A 19,536-nucleotide genomic window follows, 5' to 3' on the forward strand; every position below is an offset into this window, starting at 1 on the left:
GAGCCCCAATTTCATAATTTTCAGGTTCAAGCTGAGGGCAAACACTGCTGTGCCGGGTCTGAAAGGGCTTCCCTTGAGAGTAACCTCTCGATGTGCCACTGTAAGAGTTCCATCGAGGGGGAGCCTCCATTTCAAGGGACCTTCACAGATGAAAAAAATGTCTGAAAGACCCCAGAATGGTCTTTGTTGAGAGAAATTGAAGAGGGAAACTGCATTTCTCCTCATTTTAGGATGCTAAATTAGGGAGAAATCCCCTTCTGTGAGCATACCTGGGGCTGTGTCTGATTGGCACAGAGCAGAAGCAGCCTTGCCCTCAGCAGCTCACAGCCCTGTCCCACAAGGATGTGCCACAAAAGGGGCGGCAAAGAGCACAGGAGCCTCAGCTCAGGAGAGGCTTTGGACAGAGCCCAGGGATCTCATCCTGGAGCTCTGAAACCACAGGAAACCATGAGCCAGCCCTGGGCCAAGGCCCAGCAGCCCTGCTGGAACAAGAGAAGGGACTCCAGGCTGAGCAGGCAGTGCAGGGAAGGGCTGCAGACAGCCTGTTCAAAGAGATGCACCTGCAGCTGGAGAGCAGAACAGACAGAGCCCACAGGGACACGTGTCTTGTAGACAGTCACACAAAGACATGCCAAAGATTGTGAAAAGCCAGTTATAAACAAGGCCATGACACCTTATGAACAATGCCTGTTCTAAAAATCAGTGAATCCACGTGATGGAAGCAAAGGATCAGCAGGAACCGCCTCAGGAATTTGGGACAATATTCTTGCAGCATTCATGTGTCCACAGCAGTGAAACTCTGAACAGCTCCAGTGGGTAACAGCATCCTGCAGAACAAGCAGCCACTGTCCTGTGTTAGCTGTGGGAGATAAAACAGAAGAGATCCCAGTGACTGATCCTGTTGGGCAGTGCAGCTCTGACACCTGTGGGAGCTGGGAGAGGATCGAGGGCTCAGCAAACTGTGTCTGCTTCTGTCCAACAGCAGGTGTTTATCAGTGCTTCATCGCTGCTGCTTCAGTTGGACCTGTCTTATCTCTAGAAGAAAATAACTACATCTTGCAATGTAAACAGACATATTTAAACAAAATTAACTTAGGACATAATATTAATTGCAGTGTGATTCAATGCCACCTGAGCAGCATTAGAAGTACCTTTTAAGGAACTTAGCTGACATCTTTAATACTGAATAGAAATTGATCCTATAAAACTGGAATGGAACATGAAATGGCTTAAAGTGAAGACTGAAACTTGGCCTTGTTCAAGCTGAGCAACGCTCAGACCTGACAGAAATCGAACTAGACATAAATGACTCTTAACAAAATTGACTCAATAGAGTAATAAAACATAGCATTACTCAGATTAAACTTTGCTTAATCTTAGCAACACTATAATCATATTCAAATAAACAGATCTGAACTAACAATCAATATCCTTTAAAGTCCTGGGTACTACAAAATGCAACTTATTCTGATGCTAATAATAGCAAATTAATTATACCAAATTTATTTACTACCAAAAGGCACTGAAACTTTGAACAAAGCAACAGTTTCAACACATGTTGAAATACTGTCGTGATGGATTTATTGGAGGGATTAGAGAAGGGTGACAAGTACGTTGACCCTATGGAATTTAACATTGAGAAAAACTCAGGGCAGCTGCAAATTTTATGGTGCCATAACTTTACTAAGACTTTTTAAAGTGCAATTGTCCCGAAAGTATCAAGAATGTAGAATTTGGCAAAGTGTCCAACAAACCGGGAGCTTCTCGAGATTGTATTTCGTGTAATAGTATGTGGAAAATGTTATAAGCATTTCTGTTAAAGGAATAGGTTGTGTTGTGCTGCACATGATAATAATAATAATAATAGTGATGCACTGCATTTACTGCTCTGAATCTCTCCAGTAACAATTCTCAGAGAAATCAGAGTTCATGAAAAACACAAGATGAGCTTTTGAAAGGCAAGCAAGCTTCGCGTTTTTAAGGCATTCTAACACAGGGAGCGTGCGGTTTCAGTGAGCAGGGGCAGGCAGAGCCCTTCGGGCAGATGCCCCGGGGTCCAGGGAGGTGGCCCGGGGGCAGCCGGAGCCGCCGCGCCGGGCACAGCCGAGCCCCGGGAGCGGGGAGAGCGCCGGCGGCAGCGAGGGGCGGCTGCGAGCGGGGAAAGCCGAGCTGCGAGCGGCCCGGGGCTCGGGATGGGCCGGGGGCGGGGGAGATGGCCGCGCATGGCCCCGAGCCCCCCATGCGAGCCGCGCTTGTGAGCCGCCATTCCTGCGCTCCCGCTCGGGCTGCTCCGCTCGGCGGAAGCGCGGGCTCAATGTAGCTGCTCCACTTTCGGAGTGCGAGTATGGCGGCGCCGGCCACATGTTGCCCTCGTGTGGCTGGGAGTAGCGGCGAGCAGTGCCCTGCTGGCATGCCGGAGCCCGGCGTGGCGGCGGCGAGCGAGGCGGCGGCTCCAGCCCAGGTGCGAGCCGCGGTCGGTTGTGCCTCGCTGCGGGCGGAGGGCGCTGCGGTGAGGGGGGGTCGGGGGCTCTGGTGAATTGCTTGTGTCGGGTTTCCCTTACTCACAGGTGAAGAAAATAGAATTCACTGCTTAGTGTTTTTGAAAGTTTAATAATGATGATGGTTGTAATAGTAATAGGATAAAAATGGGATAATATTTCCAGCACTGGGTGCTCCTGGCAAACAGCGATGGAACACACCGGGATACACAGACAAATTATATTTATACTGTTACATCGCTGAGGTACTTGCATATTAATGTATTTAATGCATTATTCAGACCTTCTTTCGAACTTTCTGATTTAGTGGGAGCTCTTTTGGGTGACTTCTTCACTGTCTTACTTGCATGACATTCTGGGTGTCAGGTCAATATATTTTATTTCTTCTTGCGTCTCCATACTGCTGTTTCACTTGCTCTGATAAGATTTTAGTATGTTCTCCTTAATTTTACCATGGTATTCTCTAATTGTCCTCCAGTGCTCTGCTTTGTGTCACCGTTATTTTATCTTTTGGACAGGTTGGTCAATGGATGGCCTTACACTATTTTTAGTTACACAAAACTCTTTTTCACGTTAGATATTGTGCCCAGGTCCATAACACAGTGCATTCATCACACTATTATTTCCATAAGTGATACATAGATTTATATTCATTGCACTACTGTTTCTATGACCAATGCAGTGCATAGTTAAGCTGATAGATTATACAAACATCCAGCTAAAAAGAGTTATAATTGATAAAACATCTGAATAGTTAGAATCACAGACAACATGCATAGGCTCATAGATAAATGTGAAAGCTAAAATTTTCAGGTTATTTTTCACACAGGCAGGGAGCCCCAGCGGCCGTGCCGGCGCCCGGGGTGGCCGCGCTGCAAGGCGGCGGGGCAGGGAATGCGGGGCACGATGGTCAGCAGCCCGGGGCTGCTGCTTCTCGGCCCTGGGCAGGCGGACTCCGAGCCGCAGCTGCCCCGGGCCAGCAGCAGGCGGCAGCTCGCAGGCGCTGTCAGCGCCTGTCCCGGCACGGAGCTGGGGCTGCAGCGGCTGCAGAGCCCCAGGGGCCGGGGCTGCGGGCACCGCCGAGCTCCCGGAGGCTGCGCTTGGCTCCGCCGCTGCTGCTGCCGCAACTCTGGGCAGCGGGGACAGCGCAGCCGGAGCTGCCACCGCCCTGCCGAGCCTCGGGCTCCCGCAGGGCCGGCAGCAGCACTGACCGCTCATCGTGTCCCTTGCAGGGTGCCACCAGCGCCGCTGTAAAGCTGCTCCCGAGGCCGAGCTCCCAAAGGCTTTGCCAGTGCTCCTGATGCCGCCGGGGCAAGGTGCTGATTGTTCCTGTCAGAGAGATGTCGGCTGTGAGAAGGAGGAGAGTGAAGTCTGCTCCATTCAAGTTGAGAATGAGCCCCCGCATCTCCAGGACAGACCAGCAGCCGGGGTTCCGCACTTGCCTGAGGCACAAGAAGCCACTCGGCACAAGCAGGGGGATGCCCCTTGTGAGCGTGCAGTGAGTGAAGATGTGGAGAGTGGATTCTGCAGCAGGGATGGGAGTGTGAGGGAGCCCCTGGCTGCCCAGGGCACATCAGCAACCGGCAACAAACACAAAAGGGACCTCAGAAGATTCCTGGGTGAGTGCAGGGCCACCCCTGTGGCCTCTAGGGAGGGGCCAGTGTCCCCTCCCCAGGGCAGGGCTGGCAGGTGTGTGGCTGTTTCCCGAGGTGTTGACGAGGCCTGGTGCTCTGCTGGGCCCCATCAGTGGCTGGCAGCAAGAGCCCCAGCTGCCCCCAAGGCTGTGCAGCTCTCCTGCTGCAGCCTGTGCCCACAGCTGTGTCCCTGGCTGTGGCCAGAGCTGTGTCCCTGGCCGTGCCCAGGCTCTGGGCTCTCTGGCTGCCAGCTGAGCGAGGGCCACACTGGCTGAGGGCTCCCTGCTGTGCTCCCTGGGCAGGGGCTGAGCAGATTGCAGGGCCGGCTCTGCTTCTGGCAGCCAGCAGCTCTTTCCTGCTCCAGGTGAACGGCTCAGGCGCCATCCCGAGGGCACGGCGCTGCTGATCCTGCTGCTGCTTCTGCTGCTGCTGGCTCTGCTGGTGGCCTTGGCTGTGCTGGCAGGTAAGGCAGGGGCAGCAGCCTGGGCCCAGCCCCTCGGGGCAGAGCGGGCTCCCTGCTCCCTGCAGAGGGCAATGCTCAGACCTTCTCCTCTTGCCCCTGCAGCTCCGCAGGCTCCAGTGACAGCGGCCACTCCACAGTGTGTTCTGGGCTGTCCCTTTGACTGGGTTGGGCACAATGGGATCTGCTACGGCTTCTCAAGGGATTACGGCACCTGGGAGCAGGGTCAGGAACGCTGCTCCGAGCTGAACGCCTCCCTGGCCATTGCCAAGGATGAATGGGCCATGGTGAGTGAGGGGCTGCGGGCGGTGCGGGCTGGCTGAGGGCAGCCTGGGGGTGCTCCTGGGCCGGGCTCGAGGCTCGTAGGGCTGGGGGTGCAGCCCCGGGCCGGGGCCTTGCAGGGAAGGAGCCCCGGCGTGCGGGGGCAGCCCCGGGCACGTGTCCCCCCGAGGGGCCGGGGCAGCTGCCACTCCTCTCTCCCGGGCAGGATTTGCTCTTCCGCCTCCGCGGGAACGGCGATTACTGGCTCGGGCTGCGCAGACGGGGCCAGCGCCTGCACTGGGGGGACGGCAGCAGCTACAGCTCCTGGTGAGTGCCGGGGAGCCGGGCAGGGCCTGGCCGGACAAGGGCACAAGGTGTTCCCCTGGCAGCCAGCGCTGCCTCTGCTCCTCCCTGCAGGGTTCCTGTCTTTGGCGATGCCGAGTGCGCGTACCTGGCTGACGAGGAATTCAGGAGTGGGAACTGCTCAAATCCGCGGCCGTATGTCTGCAGCAAGGCCCAAGCTCCCCTGTGACGGGGGCTGCAGAAAGGACCTTCTCCACGCTGGGCAGTGCCAGCTTCCCCTCTCAGCGCAGCCCAGGGCTGTCCTTCCTCAGCTGCACCCTGTGCCTTGCACTGCCTCTCAGGGTCACCTCAGTGCCTGTCCATCCCCAGAGCCAGCGCTGGGCTGGGGCTGCAAAGGAAACGTCTCTGCAATCCATCCTGCCACCCATGCTGCCTGCAGGGAGTGCAGTGCCCTCATCACACGAGCTGAGATGGGAAATCCAAATCGATCTGGCCTCTTGGAAATCATCACAAACTGGCCTGAGTGTGACACTTTTGCACTTTTCTTGAATAGGAAGAGGAGCAGCTGACACGTGCTGAGCAGCATTCCCACTTCTGGCATCAGGCACCTGCCTGTGAAGAAGGCTCTGTCAGCTGCTGGCTCTGTCTTTCTCTCTCTCAGCTTTGGAGGAGGACGGTCAGAGCGGCTGCCTGGGGCAGGGAATTCGCTGTGGACTGCATTTGTGTTCTGTTTGGGGTTAATGCTCTGCTTGGTGGTGTTTGTTTGCTTTGTTTGCTTTTGTACATAGTTGTAAAGAAGTTTTATTGTATTCTCACATCTTTGCCTTAGAGCCCCTTAATTTCAGAATTATAATAACTCAGAGGGAAGGGCTTTACATTTTCCACTGCAAGGGAGGCTCCTGCCTTCCTTAGCAGATCCCTGTCTTTCCAAGGAAACAACCCCATCCCTCCATGCCACTGTGTGGGGAGGAGGGAGGGAGGGAACTGGGGACAAAGTGAAGCCCAGGAAGGAGAGAAGAGTGTGGGGAATGTCTGTTTTTAGGATTTGGCAGCCTACTGATTGCCTTGCTCTGGATTGTTTGATAATAAATTCAGTCAGTTTCCCCAGTCCGGGCCTGTTCTGCCCAGGATGGGTGAGAGATCTCTGGCTGCCTTTCTTGAGAGCCCCGAGCCTTTGCTGCTGTGTTCTGTTGCCTGCCCCGGGGCAGCAGGAGAGGCACAGAGCGCTTCTGCTGGCCCCGGGCACCTGGCCCGGCCCAGCCCAAGAATCCCTGCCATCATTCCCTGCACCATTCCCGGCCCCACGGCGGCTCCGGCTCCGCGGGCAGGCGGCTCCAGGAGCTCCGAGTGGGCAAAATGGGAGCGAGGGAGAGGAGGCAGCTGCTGCCAGCGGGTGAAATGTCTTTGCTGCCGGCTGGCAGGGAGAGGAGCAGGGAGAAAGTGGTGCCAAGGAAAGGGCAGAGAAAGAGGGACAAGGCTGGAGCGGTGGAAGGCGGCGGGGATGGCCATGGGGCAGGCGGGCATTTTGCTTTCCAGCTCTGTGGGAGGAAACCAGGAGCTGTCAAATCCCTTCAGGAAAAGAGGGGAGAAATAGCAGGTGGTGGAAATCGCTGACAATTGGGATTCATTTGATCTGCCTGACCTGCAAAGCTGACAGACCCTGAGCTCTGCCAGCGTTGTGATGTGTCTTGCCCTGCCCCTCCCCTGGCTGCAGCAGCGCCTCTGGACACGGCCCCGGGTCTCTGAAGGAGCTGCCCCGAGGGGCCATGGGGGCAGTGCTGGTTAAGAAGTGAGCCATGGAAAAGGGTGGGAAGTGTGAAGGGAATAAAATAGAATGGTCTAAGGAAAAACGGTAACAGAACTGCCCCAGGAATGGCCACCGACCGCTGTCACCAAAAGAGCTGCACTGAGGGACGGCCACACGATTCCCTTTCCACACGGAACTGGTGGGACTTGCCTTCTCCTTTCTTAATAACCACCAGTGGCATTTCCAAGGCCAGCAGGTACACGCAGAGGTCCAGAATCATCAGTGAGAAAACTGGGGCTGGCCTCAGGTGTGACAAACATGAGGAGGAGCACAGCAGCAGAAATACAGATTTCCCAGCTCCCTCCCAGGGAGAACAGTACCAGCACAGGGACAGACAATGCTGATCCAACATCCTTTCCCACTGGTCCCTGTGCTCAGCTGCAGGTAGCAGCCTTTAGATAGTGCTCTTCAATGTTTTCACCCCTGGAAATACTGCAGAGGGACACAGAAGATTTACGAGCATATTAAAAAGAAGCTGAAAGACCAGGAAGGATGACATTTGGGATAGGGACAGAAGCAAATTCACACCTCATCTGACAGTTAAATATGGCTGCTGTGAGTATGCAGCAGGGAGGACAGCTAGATTAAACTAGAATATATTCCAAAACTCTTTGGCCTTGTCACTGCAGCTAAGGTTAATAACCCTCAGCAATTAAAAAAAAAGGAAATCTGGCCTGAACTAATGTGGATCATCATCCCTGCAGCCACTGGGTATCATGACTCCTTTTCCCCACCAAGCTACAAAGGCTTTCCTGGAAATCTCTGCTCTTCTGTTTCCCACCTGTAACAGTGCTCAAGTGGCCTGTGTGATCCCTCTGAGTGAACTGAGCTTTACCTTCACACCAGCTCTGCTCTTCACTTCCCAGCCTCGTGCCCTGGGCAATTCCCATCTGGGAGCGTTGGCCTGCAGGAGGAGAGGCTCTGCTCCAAACACCCACACTCTGCAGCAGTACCCCACGATGGGATTTCTCCTGCCTGGACTGATCCCTTTGCTCCTCAGCTACAGCTGGAGCCCCGAAACCTGGCAGCTGCTGAGGACCCTTTGCCATGGCACGGCCCCACACAGCTGCCTGCCAGCCTGGCAGCACAGTGGGCACACGTTCCCAGCCCTGGCGTTGTTTCCATCCCGCTGCAAGGAGCCCAGCTGCTCCCCAGTGTTCCTGCAGGAATCCAGGCCCAGCTGGCTGTGGGCTTTGCAGGGGCTCTCCTGGGGCTACGTGGGGCTGGCTGTGGGATTTGGGAGGGGGCCTGAGGTGTGGGGGTGTCTCTGGGAGTCCCGTTCTTTATCCCTCACATTTCCCATCCTTCTTCTGCTCATGCTTTGCACCCTTTTCTCCTCACCTTTCTAGAGCTTTCCTGCTTCTTACACATCATCTTTTCACCATTATGCCACCTCCATTTTTTAACTCTTCCCCCCTTTTTCCATTGCCCTATTTTCCCCCTTTTTTTGTCTCATTTGTTCCTGTTTTTTTCTGCCCTTCCCCCCCATTTTTTGCTGCCTTTTTTCCCCACGTTTTTCCCTTTTTATCTTCTGCCATTTTTAGCCTCCTGTTTTTGCTACCTTTTTTCTTTTCTCACCCTTTTTCTACCAACTTTTCCCCCACCCTTTTTCTGTTGCTTTTTTTTTTGCCACCTTTTCTTTCCAGCCTTTTTTTTGCCCCTCAATATAAACCCCTTTTATGTTGCAGTATTTTTTTGCCACCCTTTCTTTCCAGCCCTTTTTTTTGTTGCTTTTTTTTTTTTTGCCACCTTTTCTTTCCACCCTCCTTTTTGCCCCTCAATATAAATCCCTCAAATGATGGAAGCAGTGGGGGTTTCTACCAGTTCAAGCCCTAAAACATAAGGCACAACAGAAGTTCCTTGTCAATTTAAACTGAAAGATGATGAAAATTGAAGGCTTGCTCTCATTTCAAACCAATAAAATCCCATCATACAGGGTGTTCCCTGATGTGTTTCAGCAAGAGAATGGGGATTCCCCATCCACTGATAGCCCTGAAAGGATGGCAAGGCAGGGCTTCTTTCAATTGATACCCTTGCTAGTGCAGGTGAATGGGGATTCCCCCAGTTTAAACACAGACAAGAAGGGAAAATTCACCAGTTAAACAACTTCAGAATACACTTGGACAGAAATCCATCGAAAGGGAACCACACCCCACCACTTGTCTTCCCTAATTCCTTCCAGCAGGCTTCCTTCACTAAAAACACTCTCAGAATCAAAAGCGGAGCTGCCTCGTGTGTTACCTCAGAGCAGTGGAAGGGGCAGCATGGAAATGCTTCTTCTGCCATGGCAAACTCTCCTGGGAGCTCTTCCAGAGCCTTGAAGGGCTCCACTGTGGAGCTGCTGAACAAATGGAAACAGCTGGGATGAGCAGAGCCCCAGAGAAATCCCAGCCCCACTGATGGAAAAGTCAGATTATCCAAGCAGCAACATCAGCTGGAGTGTTTGCAAAGGAGCAGCTTTGTTCTGAACCTCAGCCTGGGAGTGCTCCTCATGCACTGAGGGAGTCCTTCCATCCATTTGGACCTTTTGCACAGCACAGGCCACACAGCATTAAATGTGATCATGTTCCTAAAGTCAACTATTTTTAAAAGGATCTAAACCTGATCTAACTCCTCATCAGTGGAGAATTTGATGTATTTCCAGTGTTAATCACCTTCCCTGGTCAAGCACCAACCCTTCCCAAGGCTCAGCACCTCTGGTTTCCACACTAACTGCTCATTATCCTGGTCTAAATTAAAACACCTCTGCTAACCCCATTTCCCACCACAGATTTGTCTGAGTCTCTCACCTCTCAGCAGTCCAATTGCCTTGAAATTTGGCAGAACCTTCTTCACACTTCCCAGCTCTTGCTGTCCATCTCTAATCCCTGTCCAACCTGCCAGCGCTCTCCCTGAACTGCTGACAAAGGGAATTACACAACATCAGCGGAGGACAACTGACCAACTGCTGAATGAGAAAGAATAAAGAGAAATTAGGAAGCTGATTTGGACCTGCATTGCACTGCATTGCTGGTGTCTGTGCATCAGGAATTTATAAGTATTTTATTTCAAATTTATCTTGTTGAAACTAAAGTTGTCATATCTAAAATAGATTTCTCATTCCACATGAAAGCAACACGCTGCATGCCTTCCAGCCACATTTTCACTGAAAAAAACCCCAAACTCTTCAGCCTGGGCTCACACACAGCTACTGCTGGCTTGATACCAACATTCAGCAATAATGGAATTCAGTCAGAAAATGAACAATTACAAAAATACTTGCACTCCAAGAACTGATATTTCACTGAAGACATTATACATACCTTCAAAAGCAGTTCAGTACTCAAGCTGTATTTCTGTTTTTATTGAAATAAATTTAAAAACTACTTCTGGCCAATATTTACACGTTTGATGCAATTACTCTTCCTGCAATGGGGTATTTCCCCACGTGCCCCTGAAGGCAGCAGCATTTCCAGAACAAGAACTGCTTCCCAGATATTGAACCCACTTAGCAATGGGTCAAAGGACATTTGAGAAATGTGGCAAGGTGGATCACTGATTGGGAAAATGGAAGAGAGGTTTGGTAAGAAAAGAAAAGCTCATTTCAGTCATTCATTCAACATCATTTTTCAGTTGTCTGAAACTGTGTCAGCACTGGGAAAATCTCATTTCCACCCAAGACAGTGTCCAAACAGAAGCTGCTGCAGGTCAATTCACTCTGCTGAAGTGACACATAATGAACAGAACGCTCTGAATTAAAACCTCTGGCCTCTCCTTCCACATGCTGCTCGTGTGCCTGTGCTCATCTCCCCACCAGCCATGCCTTGCCCAAAGCTCTCCCTGTGTTGCTCAGCTGCCCGTGAGCTCTGTGCTCTCAGGTAAATCCAGCCCCAGGCTCTGTAAAATGTTCGAGGTGGGTCCTGCCAGGCCAGCCTGGGCACTGTAGGACTCGAGCAGGTTTGCCACCAGGTTCATGTCCACATCCACGGGGGCCAGCTCAGCAGCCTCAGCTCCACAATCAGGGCCAGCACTCTCAGATGTGGCTGCTCCAACAGAACCTGCCTGCAGAGAGTACAAAGAGAAAGGTTTATCAAAGTGCATGAGCAGATTTAAGGGGAAAAAAGGCAAACCACAGGAGAAAAGAAACAACAATGCTGCAGCCAACAATTCCAGAACACTCCTGAGTCTTGACAGACAGGAATTCAGCCACCAAAAGCTCATGCCAGCTGAAAATCACCACTGTCCATTACCCAGATTGAGTTCCAAGGACAGAAAGTGTTACCCAGTCCTGGCTCAGCATCCTATGGGATTAAACTACTACAGGAACTCACAGGTGAAGCTGCAGCTGCCTGCCCCACTACTGAAACCAGGGAAATGGAACTAAGCCCTGGAAAAGATGGGCAAATCCCAGCTTAGCTAAGCTTTAGGTTTAAAAAAACGTTCGATGGTGCAGGTCCAGCATGCTTTGCTTGCACGTGGAAGGTTCTGATGGCATTGCTCAGAATGGCCACCTGCAGCAATTTCCTGCTTGGAAATTACTGCTGCAAAGCAGAGCTCAGGCACACTCACCCCTCTCCTGTGGCCGCTGAAACTTTTCCCAACGTTGGTCTGGGCCAGCTCACGGTCCATCTCCTTCATGTACGCCTTGAGACTGCCCACCAGCTGCTCAGGAGGCACCTTCTGCTCCTGCCTTTGATTCCCAGCATCCAGGTCTTCATCATCCTCATCTGAGAAGCCAAACTCCTCCTCTTCATCCAGATCATCAGAATCCAGCTGCTCCGAGTCTGCCCCTGCACATTACTTTGTGTCAGTACAACAGCAAAGAAATCAGTGCTGGGATTGGCTTCAAATAAAGAAGCAATCTCACCTAAAATTCTGTCCAGGGCTTTTGTGAAAGAATCCACATCAAAGCTAACATGGGATTCATCAGATGACCTGAAATAGAAAAATAGACTTTTAAGAAATGAAGCTTGTATGGTTGCACAAGCCTGACACAGGCACAAGCCATACTGATTTCTCTCAAGCCAGGACTGAAGTTGGAACATTTGAATTTAGAAGTCCTCAGACATTTGAAGCCTGTATGCATTAGACATGAAACACTGAGTGGAAGAATCCTTGGCATAAAAGAGAAAAATTCTGCAGACCACAAAAGCAAAGTGAGTGACAGAGAGCAGCTCAGCTTGCAGCACTGAGCCTGCACCGGTGTCAGAGTGGAACCCAGCTGATTTAAAGCCAGTTCATGTTCACTGCTCTGGCTCTGCTTCAGGCCCTGCTCAGCACAGCTCCTTCCAACTCTGATTCTCTGCATCCCAGGATCAGCCCCAGGGCTGCAGCAGAGTGCAACATCCTACACCAGACCCACACTCCCCGTGCTCCTACCACGGCATTTCTGCTCCTTGGTGCGTGGACACTTTGGACACAAAAGCCTTCATGCTCTCAGCAACGGTTTCCAAGTCATATTTTTGCTCTTCCTCATCTGTGGAAGGAAGGGACTCATTTCTTGCCTCCTTCAGCACCTGATCCAGAGCATCTGGTGTAATATCCAGCCAGCTGTCGTCTGAAAGAACACAGGACAGAGCTGTTACTCTGCACAAGCCTGCTGGCCCCCAGGGCCCAAACCAGCTGACTGAAGGACTGCAACCATCCTGCAGCTCAGTTCTGCAGTGAAGGTTTTGTGCTGATCCTGGGTCACACACAGCAAAAGGCAGAAGAGGCTGAGAAGAACAAAGTGGAGATTTCTTCTCACTACTTGAAAACTCAGCTTTGCAGAGCTCAAACTAAGAGAGACCATTCTGGTCACTGAGAGGCCTTTGGCCACTAAGTGGAGGAAGAAAGGCTTTCTCTAAATTGGGAGAGCAAATCCTGTGTTGAGTCTTAATGAAGGCTGGATTTGCTGTCCCTTCACAGCTGTCAGCATTCCCCCTCTCCCCCTGCAAATAATCATCTGCAATGGGAATAATTCCCCCCAGCCAGCTCACCATCCTCTGGAGGAAGACAAGCTGCTTCTCTCTCAAATTCCTTCAGATCAATGGGGGTTGTCTCTAGTAGTGTCAGGATTTCATCACCTGGGCTCACTTCATCACAGCTAGAAGAAAAAATTCCATTCACTGCAATGGATTCAATGGGATCACATGCTCTGCATTCAGGTTTTCACTTGAATTCTTCCTTTTTCCTTCTGTGCAAACACAGAAGGCAAAAAGGGAAATGCACCTGGGGGAAGTACCAGAGCACTACCCAGAGTATTGGCCAAACCAGGACACAGTCAGTCCCTGCAATTCCCAGCTGATGGCGCCAAAGCCACTGGTCATGGCCCTTTTTCCTTTACATTCCATTTGCCTTGGTAAATACTAAGATGGCCAGATCCCAAACAGCACAGACTGGAAAGTCAAAACACTAACAGTCAGGATATTATGAGCTGACAAAGCCTCAGACATTTCTGTAGGGATTTATTTTCTGGATTTGATCTTCCAGATAAATCCACAGCCAGCTCCTTGAGCAAAGGAGGCAGATTACCCTGTATTTATTATTCCCTGGGACTGCTTTTCAATGACACTTCTATACACTTTGTACAGTCAAGCAAGCAAATAATGCTTTGCAGCCCCCACTTGGAATCCACTTGGAAGAGCTCAGCATTTCACTAAACCAAGATCAAGAGTTACTCAAGCCAGAACTGCTCCCAGGGGAGTATTCCAGAGGAATCAGTACTTGTATGTCCTGGCCACAGCTCCCCTGTTAAATGTGCCATGGAGGAAAGGGTGCAGGTGTTTGTAGCGAGGATTTCAAAGGTCAGCCAAAGGATTTGTAGGGTCTGTGACACTCATGAATGTCAAGCAGCTCTCACCTTTCTGGCACAGCAACACATTGCTGGAAGTGATCTTCTGCCATGTGCAACAGTTCCAGGTACTTGGCTGAGCCTTCCATTTCTCCCTATTAATGCAAGCCACAGGCATGAGCCCAAACAATTCTCCCTGCCCTTCCTCTTCACAGGCAGGCTTCCCAAGGATGACTGTTGGACACAGAAATGCTGAGAGAACCAGAACAAGCAAAACCTCTTTGCCATGTGCACCTGGAACTCAGTGCAGCAAAGGGGCATCCCTACATTTGAGTATATTAAAGTGTATTAACATAAGAATCTCAGGAAAGTTGTCCAATTTTATATCCTTCACGTAAGTACTCAATTTATGTCCAATTTATTAACTTCAAAGAAGTAGTCAAAGGCATCTTAAAAAAAAACCCCACAAAACCTCACCAAAACCCCCAGAACTCACAAAAACCACACACACATAAAAACTACACTTGCATGGGCCCAAACAGGCCTATGGTGTTATGTATGGACCTTGAAGAACATTTGATTCTAGAGGGGTGGAAAGGAAATGGAAGCCAGTGAAATCAGTTCCACCCCACACAATCACATCTGGTGGTTTTCTTCACTCCAGTGTATTCCTCCCCTTGCTCTAGATGAATGTATCAATCCCCAGATCTTGCTTTTTCATTTTTAATTCCCAAAACAAATTACTTTCAAAGGGGAACAAACTGCACATGTCCCCTTTAAAGACACTGATTCATTTTACACAGAGATAAGGATTCAGGCTCTTGCCCCACTGCAACTCCTCACACAAGTTCAAGGGTGAAAATGTATTTTCCCTGGCATGGTTAAAAGCCACAGGCACACAAATGATCACAGACCTTGAAATATTCCTTCTCCTTCAAGCTCCTGAGGAATCTCTCCCACAGAGGACCGCTTAACACGTTTCTCCTGGCATCAGGAGCTACTTTACTGCTCTTGGAGCACAACATTTCAAAGCCATGAGCCTGCAATAAAAGATGCAACAACAACAAGAGGTTCTCAAGGTGTGACAGACTTTGCCCACACTTCTCTGGACAAGCAGGCAACTTCCAGACAAGGACTCATTCCCTGCACATGCACGAACCAAGTCCAAAGTGCACCAAAACCATTACCAGCTTCATGCCCAGCTCGTGGGCTCTGTACTGAGGGTGAGATGGGGCGGGCAGGGTGTATCCACTGCGTCTGTCTGGGACAAACTGCTGCTGCACCAGCTGGGCATATAAACACCGAGTGAACGTCACCTGAAACAGCAGAGCAGAAACAAACACTCCCTGCAGCGTGGCTGCGCTGGCACAGGCACCAAACTCCCTCCAGGCTCAGCAGAGTGTGCTTGAAGACACCCAGATGACAGGCAGGACCTGAGACTGCACTCAAAGTATATCCTAGATAGATTTCTCTGTAAATTCCTTTCCGGGCCTCACAAAGTTTGTTCCAAATTGAAATCCCCAAGTGAACCTAAACGTTTGTCATTCTAAATACATTAGGAAAAATCCTTGATATCCGGTAAAATTCCTATTTTAACTGCAACAAGTTCCATCAAAGAGATCTTGTTTCCTTAACAACAATAATTGTTACACGTTTCTCTTCAACTAGAGAAGTGCTTCAGGAGAACCAGCATAACCCAACTGCTTCAGAGCATCCCGGGATTAACAAGCATTATTTCAGGGGCCACAGGCGACCTCTGCTGGTTCCTGATGCTAAGAAAAGCCCTGAGTGCAATGTTCTCAACTCCCTCACTCTGTCTGCTCCCTCAAACAGAAGGGAAATACGAGCCTGACACTCCAGGTACACACTTGCAATCGACTCTGGTGTTGTGTTCCAGCCCTTTGAAGAATCTCAGAGTGGGGGAAAAATAACCAAATGAATGATCTCCATTTCAATCCACTGCCATTAGCAGCCATCCATATCCAGGTGAAGGTGTCTGCTCATTATTTCACCTGTACCAGACAAAGCCTGTGTCCTTACAGAGACAGACACACTCCAGCCCTGAGCATTCCCTGCTCTGAGGGCAGCAAATCCTCTGCCCTAAACACTCCACAATATGGTAACAAACAAAAATCAATTCAAGTGGTTCTAGCAGAGCTTGAAAGCTCGGGTGGATACAGGAGTGCTCCTGAAGGGAGCAACAGCAAGGGACAGGCAGCACTCTGGGTTTTCAGAGGCAGTCAGACACCTTGCCTAGAGGTGCAAGAGAAAACTCCAGCTGCTACATGAAAGCCCACTGTGGCCCCCTTGCCAAGTGTACACAAGTTTTACTCACCCTGTTTTCACTGTTCTCAGCATTCAGCCACTTGGGGAGAAAATCAGCTGCTTCTATCAAGAGAAACTCTCCATTGCCATCATCAGTGCTGGCCAAGGAGAAATTGGAAATTTAGCAGGAAAAGCCTTGCAGAGCACAACAGCACACTTCTGAATCCATGTCTGGTGGAGTTTTTAATATTCATAAATCCACAGAAAGTCTAAGGTTAGAAGGGACCTTAAAGATCATCTGGTCCCAACACCCCTGCACACCTTGCACTAGCCCAGGCTGCTCCAAGCCCCATCCAACCTGCCCTTGGACAATTCCAGGTGTACGGCATGGGGAAACACCTCCCAGGACGGGCAATGTTAAGACAGGACCTTCAGAGCCCAGGCACTGCCCCTCGGCAGCCCTCCCAGCAAAGCAGCTCAGCAGGACCCGCCTCACCTGGCTGCCAGCCCCGGGAACTCCCTGCTGATCTCCCGGAGCAGATACACGATGAACCACTCATCCTCCACGTTATCCCCGAACACCGTGGTGCCGCCCAAGTGCGCCGGGGTGTCGCCTGGACGGGGCAGAGAGAGGAGAGGCGGCTCAGCAGCGCCATGCACAGGAACAGATTGTCCGCACGGGCTGCGGAGTCTCCCTCCCTGCGGATATCCCAGACCCTGCTGCTGCCACAATCCTGTGTGCTGTGCTCGGGGATGGCCCCGCTGCAGCAGGGAGGGGGCACCAGATGCCTCACTGGCTGAACCCGTGCTGTGACACCGAGAGTCTGCGGAGCCGCCGGGTGCCCCTCACACGCCCCGGCTCCCCTCACACGCCCCGGCTCCCCTCACACGCTCCCGGCTCCCCTCACACGCTCCCGGCTCCTCTCACACGCTCCCGGCACCCCTCACACGCCCCCGGTTCGAGCGCGACGGATCCCCCTCACACGCCCCCGGTTCCCGACCGCCGGATCCCCCCCACACGCCCTCGGTTTTCCCTCACGGGCTTCATGTTCCAGCCCGCAGCGTCCCCCTCACACGCCGTCGGTTCCCGGCCGCCGAGTCTCCCCCACAAGCCCTCAGTTCCGGCAGCATGGTCCCACTCATATTCTCCCGGCTCCCCTCACACGCTCCCGGCTCCTCTCACACGCTCCCGGCTCCCCTCACACGCTCCCGGTTCGAGCGCGACGGATCCCCCTCACACGCCCCAGGTTCCCGGCCGCCGGATCCCCCCCACACGCCCTCGGTTTTCCCTCACGGGCTTCCGCTTCGAGCCCGCCGGACGCGGCCCCTTCACACACCCCCGGTTCCTGGTCGCCGAGTCTCCCCCACAAGCCCTCAGTTCCGGCAGTCTGGTGCTACTCACATTCTCGCGGTTTCCCCTCACACGCCCTCAGCTCCCGGCCGCCGGGTTCCCCTCACACTCTCCCGGTTCCCCTCACACGCTCCCGGTTCCCTCACACTCTCCCGGTTCCCGGCCGCCGGCTCCCCTCACCGTGCCCCGCTCCGGGCGCTCCTCCCGCCGCGCCTCCCGGCCCGTTCCCGGCTCCCCGCGGCGCGGCACGGAGCGCAGGCGGAGCGGCTGCCGCTGCCACACGCAGGCGGCCAGGAGCGGGGCGGAGCGGCCCAGGGCCAGCTCAGCGCAGCGCCGCAGCAGCGCCTCGCCGCCCGGGCCCGCCGCCGCCGACAGGCGGGAGCGCAGCGCGTCCTCGGGCAGCGCCGGCCGCCGCAGCGCCTCCATCGCGCCGGGGCCGCGCTCCGCCCCGGGGAGGAGCGGCGCGATGGCGGCGGCGGCGCCGCGCTCTCTGCCGGGAGCGCTGCGTGTGCACGGGCAGCGACCACAGCGCCTGTGCCGGCGGCGGTAGAATTCAGTGCCAGCCTTTGCTTTCCTCCTCCCTTCTCCCCCCTTCTTTTCCCTTTTCTGTTCGAATCTGAAGAGGCCCCAGCTGCTTCCTTATTTCCTTCCTCTCTCACCTTCCAGGTCCTGTTTCCCACACCTTGTTCTTTCCTTATAAAACCCTTGATAACCCGTTCCCTACTTAATGCTTTGTTGGATCCTTGTGTTTTACCTTCTGGCTGCTGCTGTGGGTGAAGGTCTGGCCTTGAGGAGCACACCCTGCTCCCTCTGCTCCAGAATCCAGCCTTGCAGTTATCCCAATCTCCTGCTGCTGAGGGCTTCCTTAGGCTCCTGCTGAGATGAGAAATATCCAGGACACTTTTCCTTCCTTGAGATTAAAATGATTTCCACACGTCCTTGAGATGTGAGCATGATGGTTAAAAGCCCACTGTGCTAATGAATGCCTTTCCTGCTGTGTTCTGTTGCCTGCCCCGGGGCAGCAGGAGAGGCACAGAGCGCTTCTGCTGGCCCCGGGCACCTGGCCTGGCCCAGCCCAAGAATCCCTGCCATCGTTCACTGCTGAGAGCCCCAGAAGCGGCTTCCCCGGGGCTGCGCTTCTTCATGAGCTTTTCTGCCGTTCGGAGTTTTTTTTCAGCACGGCTTTCTCGGAGCAGGAGCACCACCGCCTCAACACGCGAGGTGACGTGAGGTGACGTGAGGTGACGTGGGGTGACATGAGATGAGGTGACGTGACGCGGGGCGGGTCTCATCTCCGCCTCCTCCTCGCCGCCATTCGCTGCTTTCCCGCTCGCTGATTGGTCCGACTGGCGAAACCCCACCCCCACCCACACCGGTATTCAAGTGCGGCGGCAGCGCCGGGACGCGCTGAGTCCGGCGGGGCCCGGGGCGGCGGTGTTCGGAGCCCGGGTTCTGTCATTCCGGCACGGCGGCGGCTCCAGCCCAGGTGGGACCCGCGGTCGGCGCTGCCCCAGCTCGGGGCTCGCTGCGGGCGGAGGGGCCGCGGTGAGGGGCGGGGGGGTTCTGGCGAGTTCCTTGTGCCGGTGCCCCCGTGTCCCCCCTGCGCTGAGGCCGCCGAGGCAGCGGCTGCCCGCGGTCTCCTCCGTGCCCGGATCTTAGCATGGAGGCTTTTGTGTGATACTAATTGGAACCCTTTTGCGTTTCTCCAGTTTTACGTGTTAGAGAGAAAAAGAGTTTTTTCTCTATAGCTTCTAGGAGGATTTTTGCTCTAAAATGAGGCATTTCCTCCTCCCTCCCATCTGGCACCTAACTTTTTTTTTTTTTTTCGCTGCCTTTGGTGTTTTTGTCTTGTTCTTTTATTTCGGTAACTCGTGGCGGGAGCTGCGGCTGGGCCGTGTCGGGACCGGCCTCACGGGTGGTGGTCGGTTTTCTGCGCGGGCTCGGGAAAGGAGTTTCTGGTGCTCAGGAGCCTGTGGGCACGATCCTCGGAGGCGCGGCCAGCCCTGCTCCGCCCAGGGCTCGGCGCCTCCCCTCGCCTTCCTGCCTGGCGGCTGCGGGGCCCGGCCAGGCCGGACCGGGGCCGCGGGGGGACGGGCGGGCAGCGCGGGGCAGCGGGCCCGGCCCGGCCTGGCTGAGACGGGCGGGGAGCGGGGCCGGGGCCCGGCACCTCCTCACGGGCCGGAAAGGAGAGAGAGCGTTCCTGGCT

The 19,536-nt window shown here is 53.4% G+C and overlaps 2 protein-coding genes across 2 annotated transcripts in view; one reads left to right on the top strand and one right to left on the bottom strand.

Moving 5' to 3' along the window:
- The window catches only part of LOC119702829 (C-type lectin domain family 2 member D-like), a 15,464-nt gene extending 9,851 nt beyond the window's left edge, over positions 1–5,613 (top strand). Inside the window, exon 3 of the mRNA XM_038141469.1 lies at positions 5,271–5,613. Within this exon, the coding sequence (XP_037997397.1) occupies positions 5,271–5,385 (115 nt within the window). The 3' untranslated portion in view covers positions 5,386–5,613. The remainder of the gene's footprint in view (positions 1–5,270) is intronic.
- Positions 5,614–10,280: 4,667 nt separating this feature from the next.
- Positions 10,281–19,536, bottom strand: part of LOC119702545 (protein ecdysoneless homolog) — a 118,026-nt gene continuing 108,770 nt past the window's right edge. Inside the window, exons 5-12 of the mRNA XM_038140809.1 lie at positions 14,902–15,030; positions 14,629–14,754; positions 13,784–13,869; positions 12,921–13,027; positions 12,322–12,499; positions 11,810–11,877; positions 11,512–11,732; positions 10,281–11,004 (exon numbers count right to left, since the gene is read on the bottom strand). Of these exons, the coding sequence (XP_037996737.1) occupies positions 10,792–11,004; positions 11,512–11,732; positions 11,810–11,877; positions 12,322–12,499; positions 12,921–13,027; positions 13,784–13,869; positions 14,629–14,754; positions 14,902–15,030 (1,128 nt within the window). The 3' untranslated portion in view covers positions 10,281–10,791. The remainder of the gene's footprint in view (positions 11,005–11,511; positions 11,733–11,809; positions 11,878–12,321; positions 12,500–12,920; positions 13,028–13,783; positions 13,870–14,628; positions 14,755–14,901; positions 15,031–19,536) is intronic.

This window comes from Motacilla alba, chromosome 6 (assembly GCF_015832195.1).
Source record: "Motacilla alba alba isolate MOTALB_02 chromosome 6, Motacilla_alba_V1.0_pri, whole genome shotgun sequence".
Taxonomy (NCBI): Eukaryota; Metazoa; Chordata; class Aves; order Passeriformes; family Motacillidae; genus Motacilla; species Motacilla alba.